Genomic DNA, 14,114 nt, shown 5'->3' with positions numbered 1-14,114 from the left:
GGGGCGGGGGGGGGAGGGGGGCTTAGGGAACTTTCGGGATAGCATTTGAAATGTAAATAAAGAAAATAATAATAAAAAAATTTTAAAAAAAAGAGTGGAGATTCCAATGTGTACAACATAGATGAGCCTTTTGGGTATTATGCTATATAAAGTAAGCCAGTCATCCAAGGAAAAATTCACAAGTCACTTACCTGAGACAAACAGAAAGCAGACCGGTGACCACCAGGAGCCCGGAGGATGGGAATGGGGTTAAAGTTTAATGGGTCAGGGTCCGATTTACAGCATGAAAAGAGATGTGCAGACGAACTGTGGCAGTGGTTATGTGATACTGTGAGTGCATTTAACTCCTAAGCTGTTCATGTCTACCTGGCTAAGATACAAATTTCTACATGGATTTTTCCATGCTATGCTGAAGAGAAGGCTGTACTTACTAGAAATAAGCATCGTCATCTTTAACCCATCCATCACAAACTCCTCAGAGACTCATCCAGGGCCCTCAGAGTCTTTCTTGAGATGGTGTGGCATTTAGCTACCTCACAATACAAAAGGACCACTTAAAGTTAGGATAGCTTGCTATGATTTTAACTTTATCATTAATAATGATGAGGAATACTTAGGTTGACCTTTCTGAAGTATGTTTTCTACATTTACATGTATTTTAAGATTAAGCAATATTTTTCCTAAATGTTGTTTTTGCTAAGAAATGCCTTACCTTAATGGAAAATCTTACCTTAGTTGAACATTGTCATAACACAAAGACCATAGCCATGCCTAAGTGCAAAATTGAGAACAACCCTATTTAGCTTTTTCAGATTTTCTGAATAAAAAGCCAAGTGTTTGTGATAAAACATTGGAATGAAGAGTAATTTTTTAAAAGGAACAAACTGGGTTGGAATTAGAGAAACAGTGTGTTGTGGCGTGCCTTTTATTCTGAATGCTCTGGACTATAAGAATCATAAGTTACTTCACAGTCCCTCTCTATCGGAGTCTGTGTCCACAGAATGTTTTCCTGTAAGCTTCCTTGTACCTTTATACAATGTAACTTTCTATTTCTCAGACTAAGTAAAGGGTCGCACCACTGTTGGAGGAAAATATACCCCTATTTTTTGGGGTGGGGGACCACTGACTAATTTTATGACCTCACATGTACCTTTGAGCTTTCTGAGCCCAATTTCATATCTATAAAATAGAAAACATCTCCAACCAGAGGAGAGATTATATCATACCAAGCTATTAGTAGCCAATTTACAGCTTATTAAACTTTTATTATTTTTAAACATGTTATAAATCAGATAGGAAACAGATCTCCTATTGGAACATGATAGGCCATGAATAAAACACACAAAAATTATAATCAAGAGTAAATTAAAGAAATTAAAAATTGTTGATATAATTAGAAAATTTTCAAACATTTACATTTTAAGTACTAGGAGACTTTACTTAACAGCCTTTTATGGCCACTTAAAAATAATTAGGTTAAACAGTTGGGCAGGGCTTAAAGCCTGCGATCAGAGCAGATGTAGAACTATTCTGGTGATGAAGGTTCTTTGAGATATTTGTTCTGATTTATAAAATGTACTAGACATTTTTAGGCCACTGATGTGATAAATGATCACACAGTTTAAACACGCATGCACAGGCACACGCACACATCCCCAACAGCCTTCTGCCTGGAAAGAGGAACACAGTGAAGATCATTTGATGTCTTTAATACTAAAGAGTCTGCCCTGAATTCCAGAATTTGTAGTGGGTCTTAGATGGGTGAGTTATAAACACTGAGTCCATAAACCATCAGTTAATATTAAGAGTTTACACAACCAGCCTCTGCCTTGGACCCTTCCTAAGAAGAATTGGATTGCCATCTATGAACACCTTTTTAAAGAAGGCATGCTGGTCACCCAAAAAGATGTCCACATGCCCAAACACCCCGAGCTGGCTGACAAGAATGCGCCCAACCTTCATGTAATGAAGGCCATGCAGTCTCTCAGGTCTCGAGGCTACATGAAGGAGGAGTTTGCTTGGAGACATTTCTACTGGTACCTCACAAACGAGGGCATTCAGTGTCTCCACCAAGATTACCTGCACCACCCTCCAGAGATCGTGCCCACCACCCTGCTCCACAGCCATCCAGGGACCGGCAGACCTCGGCCCAAAAGTCCAGAGGGTGAGCAGCCGGCAAGATTCCCAAGAGCAGACGCAGACAGAGAAACCTACAGAAGGAGTGCTGTGCCCCCTGGAGCTGACAAGAAAGCGGAGGCTGGGGTTGGCTCAGCAACTGAGTTCCAGTTTAGAGGCAGCTTCTGTCATGGCCATGGTCAGCCACCTCAGTGAAGCTGGGGATTGTGTTGTATTGAATAAACTTTAAAGAAAAAAAAGTTTACACAATACAAATCTCAGTTATGTGTTGTATCAAATACAAACACAAGATGTGGTAACAGCAAATACACAACATTAAGATGGTGGTAGGCAGACTTTTGTAAGCTTAGACACGTGTTGGCTACAGAGTGGATATTTATTAAGTAGTTCTAAATCTCTTTAGGAACATTCTTTTTATCACCAAATATTGAAAATAACCAGGAACTAAAACTCCATGCAAGCTTTATTCTGTTTGTGTTTCTGGCTCTGGAGTGGAGACCTCAGCCCCTACTAACGAGCTTCACCTTTGTAACACTCCTCGAGGGCAGTATTTGGAGAATGATATTTTATATTCTTATATTGGTGACATCGTAAGGGTTAGAAATGCCCATTCTCCAGCTTCAGGGGAACCACAAACCAGCACGGAAATGAAGCCACTGGAAGTCAATTTGGAAATGTAAGCCCCTCGCCCCAACTGGTTGTTTCGTTTGAGAAGAACTTGGTTCATTTGTTCACAAGCTGCTCTGAGTCCACGTCAGTTAACTCTGCCCCACTTAGTCAGTGAAAGGTTGTGTTAAGAAGGGCTCTTCATTATCAGCTGGCAGCCTGCTCCTAGGAGGGTAGCCATACTATACTCCTGGCAAGAAGTAGTCTCTGACCCGTGTTTTGTCATGTTTTCTCAGCACACCTGAATGCACGTTGTCTCCCTGACTCCACCTCTCTGTTCCCCTCAGGACTATTGGCTTTCTCTCCTTTACAAGCGTCTGATTGGCCCCAAAGTCCTGGCAGTGCATGTAGCTGGGCTCCAGCGGAAGCCTCGGCCAGGAAGAGTCATCCGAGACAAACTAAGGATCTATGCTCACTGCACAAACCCCCACAAGTAAGTCTTCCCACGAACAGTGGGAGCAGAAGGTCACCCAATAGCAGCCCCTCTTAGAACGCCGGGGTACTGGGACCCTTCAAAGCCCACCTTTGTTCACTTGGTCTTAACTGAATCCTGCCTCTGTGGTCACCACTCTCTTGCAGGTTGCAGAGGACTGATAGCTTCTTGTCCAGTAAGCCTTTCATCTCTAGGATTTACTCAGGAAGCGTTCATACAGTACTTTTTGTTCAGTCTCTTCCTCAAGCAACAAAGGTTTATTGGGTTTATTTGGCTGTGCCAGTTGATGTGATGCCCACAAAACTTTTGTTTGTATAAACCTGAGCCAAGACAAGAGGCTGAGTGTGACGCTTTGACCCACCACAGAGCCTAAGAAAATAAGTCTATGGCACAAGAGCGCCTGGCCTAGACTGGTTGGTGTCCCACCTAGGTCTCTGGGAAGGAGTGCCCAAGGGGAAGCACGTCTAGCTTCAGGGACAGTTTCCATATTTCAGAAACCTCAGCTGTGTTAAGTGTTAAAAGTGTGAAACGTAGACTTCCTTTGGAGGCAAATGGGTTCTGGAAGCATCATAACCCAATGTGGTGCTGTAAGCTTATCCTTCGCCTTTTGGCCTGAAGTACTGGGTATCAACACAGTTCTCTTTAAAATAGGGAAGTCAATTACTGGTAAAGCTTGGCAAGTTTTCTTCTTAAGTTTAAAACATACAGACCATAGGGGAAATTTTTAAAACTGAATCTAAACCAAAACCCAACTGGTCAACTGTCTTACATCACTTCCTGTTTAAGGCAGAGGCGATTACCCTGGGAAGAATTCTTTCTCTTACTACAGAGAAAACCTGGGGGCAGGACTGCCTCCTGGCTCCTGTCAGACCTCCGTCCAGGGCCTATCAGGGTTGATCAAGGGGAGGGAAGCACAAAGAGCCGCTGTGGTCAGATTACACCATACGTTCCTTCTCCCGCCTTGATGAGACAGAGGCCAAGCCTGTTCAGTCTTCATGATAAGATGCTTTCAAAGCCTCACTGTAAGCAGGGGTGGGCGCCAGGGGCTGTTGTCTTCCCTGTAGATACAAGTGCCTATTGTAGAGGAGGGAACGCTGTCCTGGGGACAGGCCAGAAGCTTTCAACATCCCATTTGCTCAGCAGGAAGCTCTGTCCCTTACTGACAGTGACTGACTGCTTTATGGCCTTGCCTGGAATTATCTGATCATCACACAAGGCAACATTGTATTCCTTGTCTGTGGCAGGCCCTGAGGCAACCACCCAAAAGGTGTACCCGAGCCTCAAGAGAAAAAAATTGCTCCTGGCACCTTCTGTCCCTATTGGAAAACGCACCAGTCTGTGGCCTCTGTACTAGTAGTCTGCATCCAGGAATAAGCCAGTAATACATATAAGTCTGAGAAGGATTTGTGTGTCCTCGCTGAGGGCTCCCATGAAGGCCCATCCCAGGGCTCACACTAGTGTTCATGGACAGTCTCATGAGAAGGTCTCACTTACATCCTGATGGTACCTTGAACCTGGGGCCAGTGATCCTGTGTATGTTCTTTGTGTCTGATACAGTAGCAGGCATGAGAAGGGTCTTGTAAGTGCCTGACCTGTACATGAAACACGGTGCTCCTGCCCCTACTATGCCCCCACTTCTCTGGAAGCCAATCAGAGAACCTCTTGAAAGGAGTTCCACCAAGCTCCTATCAAAATGAACTCTCCTTCTCATTAAAAGAAAGCAGACTTTCATAAACTACTGCAATAATGATAAGAACCCAGTTAAAGGTCTTTTTCATTCCTTCACATATGTAAGGAATGGATATTTTTGCAAGGTCTCCTCCTTGCAAAAAGTGTCAGGTGTCCAGAAAGCTAGGCACACGGGTAGGAGAGATACCTGCTCCTAGAAGCCATGTATCTTTCTTGTCTCACAGCCTCACCAGTTAGGAGCGGCACTATTGGCTGATGCACTTAAATTTCTTTGTAGGCAAAGAAGACAAAACTACAGAATCATCTCGTAACAGATATATTGGCTTCATACTAATTAACCTTGGCCAGCAGTCTGAAATAAATATCCTATATTATATTTTATATTATAAATATCCTATATTAAAACAGGGGCTTGTGCTGCTTGCACTTCCATAACCTTTTGACGTTCTGGAGAGTCTGTGGCATCCTCTATGTGTAAGAAGTTCTGCAGACCGCATCCCTTGTATGTCAATGACAGCCTTCTTGTTGCGGAGTTTTTCATTTGAAGAAGGTCCATAGAGATCAATCAATCAGCCTTGTGCCCCACAGAGCATAGACATCCCTTTTATATCTCCCTGGTAGTCATTTGTCACCTACTAGGACACCTTCATGTCTCTCATGCATTATGGATCCTTTCCGACCTCGCAGAGCCTGATCCCCTAAAACTGATGTAGGAGAAGTCAGGTTCTCACACCACCACCAGCAAATGCCTCTGTCCTCATCTGAAGTAAACCAGTTATCCAGCACTGGCAGGCCTTCCATTCCATGCAATCAAGTGTTGACAGAGAAACTGTTTTATGGCCCTTCTGCCGAAATTATGTATGTTTCTGGGGTGGACATGAGGTCCTCAGCCACACTTAGAACCAACTGAAACTTAGTGGATGTTGAAGCAAAAACTGAGGCTTTTGGGGTTCAAATTCATTTATTATTGGCAAAACATGACTTCCTGTTTTTCAGAAGAACTTTTTTTTTTAAGCTCATAAAAAAGGTTCCTGAGGTTTCTTGGACATCAAATGACTCTTACAAAACAATATTTTGATGAGTTAAGTGTAAATGAATCAGAAACATGTGGATTAAATTTCCCTTAAAATACACAGGGGCTTTGAAATTAAGGGGAAAAATGTTTGGCAAAACAGGGCCTGAGTTTTACCAAACCGAAAACCTTTGAATTCGATTTGGAGACAATGGAGCAGCTCCGTTCTCAAGCACATTAACTTTCACTGGGAATGATCAATGACTGAAGCGCATCAGCCCCCTTCCTCTTCCCAGACTTCCCGCTTCACTGGAGATGTTTCTAGAACACGACTGTTTTCTGTCTGGAACTCAAGACACACCTCCCATCTGACATCTCCCACCTCCTATATCCAGGACCTTCCCAGCCCAGTCCCCCTCCTCTGACTCACTTCCTCCTCCTCCCACGGCAACAAAGAGAAGATGTCAGGCAGGAAAAGAACAGCCAGAAAAGATGAACTCCAGATCCATGGGTTGGCTGCTGGCGAGAATGTCTCACCACAAGTGAGATGCAGAGCAGGGCAGACATTCTACCGAAGCAGCCTCTCTCCAGAAAGGGGCTGAGATAACCAAAGGCCACCAGGACTTGATGTCAAGCATTAAAAATGGCAAGCTAACGAAGCCTCCAGACACCATTTTCAACAGAGAGCATACTCCTCCGGGATTGGCTGCTTGTGGACAGAGAGTACCCATTCTTCAGTGTATTCTCAACGCAGTGCTCTAGGTTTATGTGGGAACCCCTCCCAAAAATGTGTCTTTGGAGCCAAAAGTCCTCTGCTTCATGCCTTTGCCCATCAAATAAGTAGAGCAGTGTATGGTCAGGAAAGTCTTCATTACCGGTTCCTACCTACGAGGTCCCTGAGTTCTTTGAGACCCTGTTCAATGAGTTCCCTGGGCTATGCTGGTTTATCTCTCCCAGGAGAACTATGTACGTAGAAATCAAACCATTGCCAAGCAGCTTGGAAAAACAGTGTTCCCTACAGCAATGCTGTGTTTCAGGTCTCCCTCCAAACCACCAGTTCCTCACATCCCACCCTTCTTCCTAGTCTCCAAGGGCACATTCTGCCCCAGCCTGCCAAGGAGAAACTCATAAATGCAAGCACGTGCTTTTCTCCTTCTCCACGGCTGGCCTTTAAAACGATTGTTTAATAGTTGCTTGCAAAAGGGTTTACTGTGGTCTGGCTAAACTGATACCCACCCATTCCTATTTTGCTCACACTCTGAAGCCCACAGTACCTATAGCTAATGATGTCTTCATCTATCTTGTACGTAGCTCAGCTAAGCTGAGATCCCACCTATAGAAATGAACTGATATTCTTCTTCAGTGACAGTCACTGCCAACACAAGCTGCCAGCATCCTTCAGAACTCAAGCCTGCTCAAATCAGTTGGCATTCTCTTCTGAATCATTTGACTGCAAAAGCTAATTTACATGCTACAGGGGATTAGAATGGAATTGAGGAAGGACTGCATAGGGAAGCCATTTAATGATTTATCAGAACACAAATGCAGACCTCCAAGAAGCCTGAACACAACAGTGTACCTTCTTACAGATGTGACAGGAAAATGTCTAATACATAGCCAGGAGGATATTCTGGGAGTCCTCCTCATAACCTCAGTGTTTCTGGTTTAAGACTGTAGTTCCCAAACCCAACTCGTCAGCCAAATATCTTGGCAAGATCTTAATACATATTCCCAGCCCTCAAACCCAAATGAAGAGAACCTGTACTTTAAAACGTGTATGTTATCCTACCAGTCTGCCCTTGGCTGTGTAACTTTCTCTCTCGGCCTCTGTAAGAGCAAATACCAGTGACCTAGGAATCCAGGGGCTCCATATCTGCAAGCAGCATTTTCCTCTGGGCAAAGTTGTCTTAGAGTTTCTCTGAACTCCACTTTTGAAGGCTGGGCTGGGTCACTTTTTCTGTTTCCTCTCATTAACCCATCCAGATGGGGCCCCACGGGACCTCTTAGAAACAAGGTCTTTTTTTCCTACAGAGAGGGGAATCATTATAGCTCTGATACACACTGCAAGGTTCTCCTTGCATGGGCCTATGTTCTCCCCTAGCTCAAACACCCTACTCTCCTCTAAAGGGATTCTAAAATGGCAACTAGGCAACTGAAAGGACAGTGTGCTTCAGTATGAGCACGAATATAAAATGCAGCATCCTGATCCCATTTTCTTCTCTCAGGTTGGCAAAGATATTTTAAAAGATAAATACCCAGTGTTCTTAGGGACATGAAGAAATGGGTACTCTTAAAACAGAGCTGGCAAAAGCAAATTTTTACAAACCATCTAAATAACATCAATATTATCAATGTGTGTATTTGTCAGAATAAGTGATGTTGCCATGGGTTAAAAAAAAACAAGAGTTTCACCCAAGACCATTAAGATGCCTCAGTAAATAAAGGCATTGCTATCAATAGTTATTATCTGAATTAGAGCCCCAGGACCAAAAACAGTCTTTAAGAATGTCCAAACCTAGATGGCTTCCAGTAAGAAGATGTATTTCTTGTTCACACTCCTTTTCCACCATGGCTCCCTGGGGCCCTGCTCTCCATATTCATTTTGGCACCCAGGCCTTTGTGACCAAGATGGTCAAGCTGGGAAGGGTGGCATGTGTCTGTAATCCTAGCACAGAAGAGACTGAGGCAGGGTGCTCATCATTCACTGACAGTCTGGGCTACATAGAAAAACAGTGTGTCTTCAGAAGTAAAAACCAGGCTGGGCATGGTGGCGCACGCCTTTAATCCCAGTACTGGGGAGGCAGAGGCAGGCGGATTTCTGAGTTCGAGGACAGCCAGGGCTACAAAGAGAAACCCTGTCTCGAACCCCCCCCCCAAAAAAAAAAAAGAAAAAGAAAAGAAATGAAAACCAAACAACACAATGCCTCATTCCTCCCCTAGCAGGGGCAGCATGCATGTCATCAGGTGGACACTTCCCTGCATCTCCCCAGAGGCCTGAACATGTCCACCACACCACACTAGGCAAAGCAGGCTGTGGAAGAGCACACGAGTGTGAACTCTCTTCCCTGTGAATACTGCAGGGACACTGCAGGGAAGACTGGAGAGCTGATGTGTAATCATACAATGCACACACACCTTGACCCAGCAATTCCAGCATCACCACCAAATTTTACCACCAAAAATAAGCATGATGCACAAATGATTTATGTAAAATTAAGGCTTTGTGGCATAATTTATAGTGGCAAAATGGTGAATGAACATGAATCCATAAAAGTGGTGGACTGGCTAAATAAACTATGTTATATTTCTATGATTGGAAATTCAACATTCCTGAATAAGTGAAAGAAACAATATATACACTAGCTGAAAAGGTCTATGTAGATAGTTTGATCCTATAGTTAAAATGCTATATAGATAATTCTCAAACTAAGATGTATAAGTGCTGAATGTTGACCAAATGCTGTACTATTCTCAGATTATATAACTATGGGAAATTTCCTTTTACTTCTTGTTTCTTTATAGTTTCCTGGTTCTTTTTCTTTTATGGCAGTCATTTTATTTATATACACATACATACACACACATACATTTTCCCAATAAATTTAAACAAACATGGGGTAGAGTAGAAGGTTGGTACCTTCTCTTCAGGAAACTGCAATAACCAGGCATTCCCATTTTGAAGGTCTCTTAGGATGATTCATAAAATGAAGGCACTTTTCTGGGGTGGTCCTGTTTTGTACAGCCTGTAAGTTATTTAGGAGCATCTAACTGACCATTTTGTCTCATCTTCTCCTGCTCTTCTATCTGTCTTTCGAACTCAGCCACAACTATGTCCGTGGCTCTATTACACTTTTCATCATCAACCTACATCGATCAAGAAAGAAAATCAAACTGGCTGGGACTCTCAGGGACAAGCTCGTGCACCAGTATCTGCTGCAGCCCTATGGGCAGGAAGGCCTAAAGTCCAAGTAAGTGCCAAGCTGGAATTAGCTTAGTACCCTGTGGGCAGGAGCTGAGTGAGGAGGAAGCAAGAGTGGCCCTTCCTACTGAAGGCAACATGGTTACTACTCATCACTGGGGCTTAAGGATGTCAACTGGGATAAACAGTCTAAGGGGGGGGGGACTCATATTCTTTTAGGGGAACCTCTAGGCAGGTCCCTGTCCATCCCCATGTTTACATTTAATTGCAAAGTCAAACAGTAGACAAAATATTTCCCAACCAAGGTACTGTTGGTATTTGCTCGTGTTGGTTTCTTCCTTCTGTCGTATTATCACGACAGTATGCATGCCTCCCTTTCATGTCATCTACAATCCCTGAGGTGGAGGGAGAAGCCCTAGAGAAAGGACCAAAGTTCAGAGATCAAGAGTCATTTTGGCCCTTAACTATATAACTTTGGCACATCACTGCTGAATCTGTTTTATCTATCTGGACAAAAGGAGGGACTTTGTATTCCAGGACCCCTGTGGCCCTTCGAACAGCCTTCCCCAGCCTCAGGCAGCACTGACGTCCCAGCAGAAGGCAGCACTGACCCAGGCGGAGAAGGGCCTGGCCAAGGGCAGAAACACCCCAGTCCCCGAGCAAGGCCTCTTAGAACAGGCATGGGATGCTGTGCAGATCAGGGGCGTTCCCGTTGCATTTTTAATGTTTACCAAGTTTAACAAAGCTGTAAACTTGGAGCAGGTGGCTTGCACTCCCACAGCTGCCCACAAATATTTGTGCTATAATTGGTCAGTGCTTCACTGCAACCTTGGTGGCTTGCATTTGGCTTCCAACTGTATGTGCAATGGAACAAAACAGTCTGGGAAGTCACTTACTGGATCTCTTTAGCCCACCCCAGGTCTGTATTCTCACATTCTGGTTCTTCCTGTCCACTGCATATACACAGCTTTTACTCTTCTTTCTTTGAATCCTTCCTGTATCCTCAGGACCCTTGAAAGTTTTGTTACTATCTATAATCCTGTAGTTCACGGCTGGATGCTGAATTCTCATCCTCCATCCGAAGCAGGACACCCAATGTTGGCCCAAGATGCCATAAACGATTGTGCCCTGAAACATAGCACTCAAGTGTTACTCTGTATTTGCTACAGTTCTTTGCAGCCCTAAATTCTCATCCTGGTTCTGATTTTCTTAGGGCTGTGAGTGCAGGCAAACCTCTCACTAGTATTCAACAATGACCTGCAGCGATATTTCTAGCATATATAAACGGCTACATCCCCAGCAGTAATTGATTGTGACAGTTTACAGTCCCTGAAACCAGAGATCTTGGGAGCTGAGCCTGTCCAGTGTCAATAAGAAAATGCATACTTAGCATAATGCTTTTTGTCCAGTAGGTCAAGATGTCAATCCTTACTCTATATGAGACAAGTTCTATTATATAACCTCTGTGAGCCTCAGTTTCCTCTCAGGTGGGACTCAGTAAATGAGGTGCTCTATGTCAGGTTCCAGGTGCGCCATAAATACTAAGTATCCATTGCCTTCCCGATCCTCCTCTCAGGCCCAGGCTGCTGTGGGGGAGGAGGAATTATTGTTGTGCCTAAGAATGATCTTTTTCACACTTCTTTGTGTGCTAAATATTATGGTTTTTATAAAAGGCATACTGAAAACAGCATAAAAACCAAACCAAGGTGGTCAGCGTGGATGATGGTGAGAGGGCAGTGTCTTTGAATGAGCCTGTTTCCCCGACAACCACGACATAAGTCTCTTCACTGTTCACCCCAACACCATGGCTGCGCCTCCACAGCCTTGTCCTTAGGGTACCTGAAGTAACTGACTCTCTGGTTGTGATACACTTTGCCACCCTACACTGCACCTAGTCAGCAGACTCGTAAAGAGCTGTGTTACAGTTTTGTTTGGACTACAGGAGGACAACAAGACAAAGTGATTCCATTCCACAGGAATCCTGAGGAAGAACTTGGTAAAATGCTGAGCTCAAACGGGACCAGAAGGCTTGCAGAAGTTGACATTCATCTCTGTGGTTAGCTTTTGGTTTCTTTATCTGTAAAAAAAGAAGAGAGTGAGATCAAATTAGAAAACACTAGTGAAATAAAGCCTTCTCTAGGTGTAAAGCATGACTATATAGCTATAAATACAAATCTAGATACACAGCTATAAGATAGTTACATTTTACTTTATATCTTGGCATTATTATTATTATGTATATTATATGTATACATATTATTATATGTGTGGTATTAAGATGGTTTAGAACAGTGGCTCTCAACCTGTAGATCCCAACCCCTTTGGCAAATGTCTGTATCCAAAAATACTTGCATTATGATTCATAACAGTAGCAAAATTACACTTACGGAGCAGCAACAAAAATCATTTTATGATTAGAGGTCACCACAGCATGAGGAAATGTATTGAAGGATCATGGCATTAGGAAGGTTGACAGCCACTAGTTTAGAATCAGAAGTAAAGAGCTCCTGACTTCAAATCTGACCTGCCACTAGTGCGCCGCTAAACTTCGGACCTTAAAGTAACATTTTGGTCTGTTCCTTTACCACAGAGTGGTAATAATTTATCATCTCTTCTTTCCCAGACCCTGGAGGCTCTGACTCTGTGCTGTGCCCTCTTGGCCTATAAGTCGCTAGGCAGGGACTGACAGACAATTGAGTGGACTGTTTAGTACCACATCTAGTTCTCAGTTTCTGCGACAGCACAAGAGCCCTCACTGAGTCTGGCTGTGGGTCTCCAAGGAAGCCCGTGGTGGTGTCAGCAAAGCAAAGTGCTCAGAAAGGATGAAAGGAAAGGCTAGGAAGTGATTTCAGTCTTTGGTGTCTCTTTTCTTTCTTTTATAAGCCTCTCGGGCCTGACTCTGTTCTATATCTGCTAATTCCTTGCTACAGCCTAAAGCCATATTAACTCAGAAGAGAATGGAAAGTTCTCGGGGCAAAGGATATGTAACTGTTCCTCTCTAGAACAGCCAGAAAAGGATCTAACACAAGCACGTCACATCCAAACCAGCAGTTAGGTCTACATTAGGAGGATGCCAGAAAGTGTTTTTGTTAAGACCATGAAATGATTATCCTCTCAGAATTGCCGTCAAGGCTGGGGAGATTTTGAAGTCTCTGGAAGGATCTCACTGTGTCAGTGGAAGATGGGGGGGGGGGGGTCAGCCCTCTTGTAGGAAGTACCTCCTGAAGCTGCTGCTCAGGCAGTGCCTTAGCATCTGAGTTCTCCATCTCCTGTCTCAGTGCTCCACCAGTACCGACACCTACACACATCCTGACTCTTTGTTTAAGTGGTTGTAGAAATCACTGTACATACTAGGAACCAGACAAGAGGCCAGGACAGGGTGGGCATGTTAGGAAATGTAGTGTTCAAGCCAAGACTGTCCTGCATCTGGAGTGCATACTCATCACAGACTAGTTGACAGAAACAGGAGAATTGGTTCAGAGAAGAGGGGTAAGCTTAGGACTTTTGCTGCCAAGCAAAATTTGGCAAGTTTGGCCTATAATACTTCAAACTGATAGAGATACAAGGGGTTCTGTTTAAACGAGATAAATTTCACTTCAGATTCACCTGGCCCTGCCTGGTGTAGGACAAGATGGGTATCCTCAGGAGCAGAGCTATGGATGAGGCAGATGTCATCCAGACATTCCTGCCTCAGGAGCCCCCACCCCTCATCACACTGCCCTCGGCTACCAACCATTCTCTTCAGTCCAGTGTCCTCTACACTCCCAGTTCCTGTGGTCTCAATGATCACCAGCCAAGTAACTTCTTCAAGCCACCAAACGACCACACACAGAGGCTGTGCTAAAGGAGGGATGGTGGCAATAGCTGGCTGGTTTCTCTCAGAAAATCCCCATCTGTGGGTCTCCTGTGGGCTAGGCCTCAGCTTATGGGAGATGGTCCCTTTTTGAATATGTCCGAGGAGAGGAACACTTCTTCTAGGGTAGTTTCGCCACCTACAGAAAGTGTCTTCTCATGGCCTTGAGTGACCACAGATGAAGAAATAAATGTTCATCACTAGGGAATCAGTTCTGCCTGGGCATAAATATCTCCAAGGTCTTTCAGCAAACGTGAGCAAAATCTGGATGAGAGAAGCCAACTAGTGTCTGAAAGTGAGGGCGTCACTTTTCCAGGGAGAGTCAGCCAGGTGTGAGGACAGATTCCAGGTGCTCGTGCTCTCTCTCTCTCTCTCTCTCTCTCTCTCTCTCTCTCTCTCTCTCTCT

At 44.1% G+C, this 14,114-nt stretch overlaps 1 protein-coding gene and 1 pseudogene across 1 annotated transcript in view; both read left to right on the top strand.

Moving 5' to 3' along the window:
* Window positions 1–2,331, top strand: part of LOC110329534 — a 4,675-nt pseudogene extending 2,344 nt beyond the window's left edge.
* Hpse2 (heparanase 2 (inactive)) overlaps window positions 1–14,114 on the top strand; it is a 548,186-nt gene that overhangs the window by 519,034 nt on the left and 15,038 nt on the right. The window contains exons 10-11 of the mRNA XM_021192975.2: window positions 3,090–3,235; window positions 9,758–9,904. Coding sequence (XP_021048634.1) covers window positions 3,090–3,235; window positions 9,758–9,904 — 293 coding nt within the window. The remainder of the gene's footprint in view (window positions 1–3,089; window positions 3,236–9,757; window positions 9,905–14,114) is intronic.

The sequence above is a fragment of the Mus pahari genome, chromosome 1 (genome assembly GCF_900095145.1).
Source record: "Mus pahari chromosome 1, PAHARI_EIJ_v1.1, whole genome shotgun sequence".
NCBI lineage: Eukaryota > Metazoa > Chordata > Mammalia > Rodentia > Muridae > Mus > Mus pahari.
Note: the sequence above shows the minus strand (reverse complement) of the source record. Positions and strands in the feature narration are given on the sequence as shown.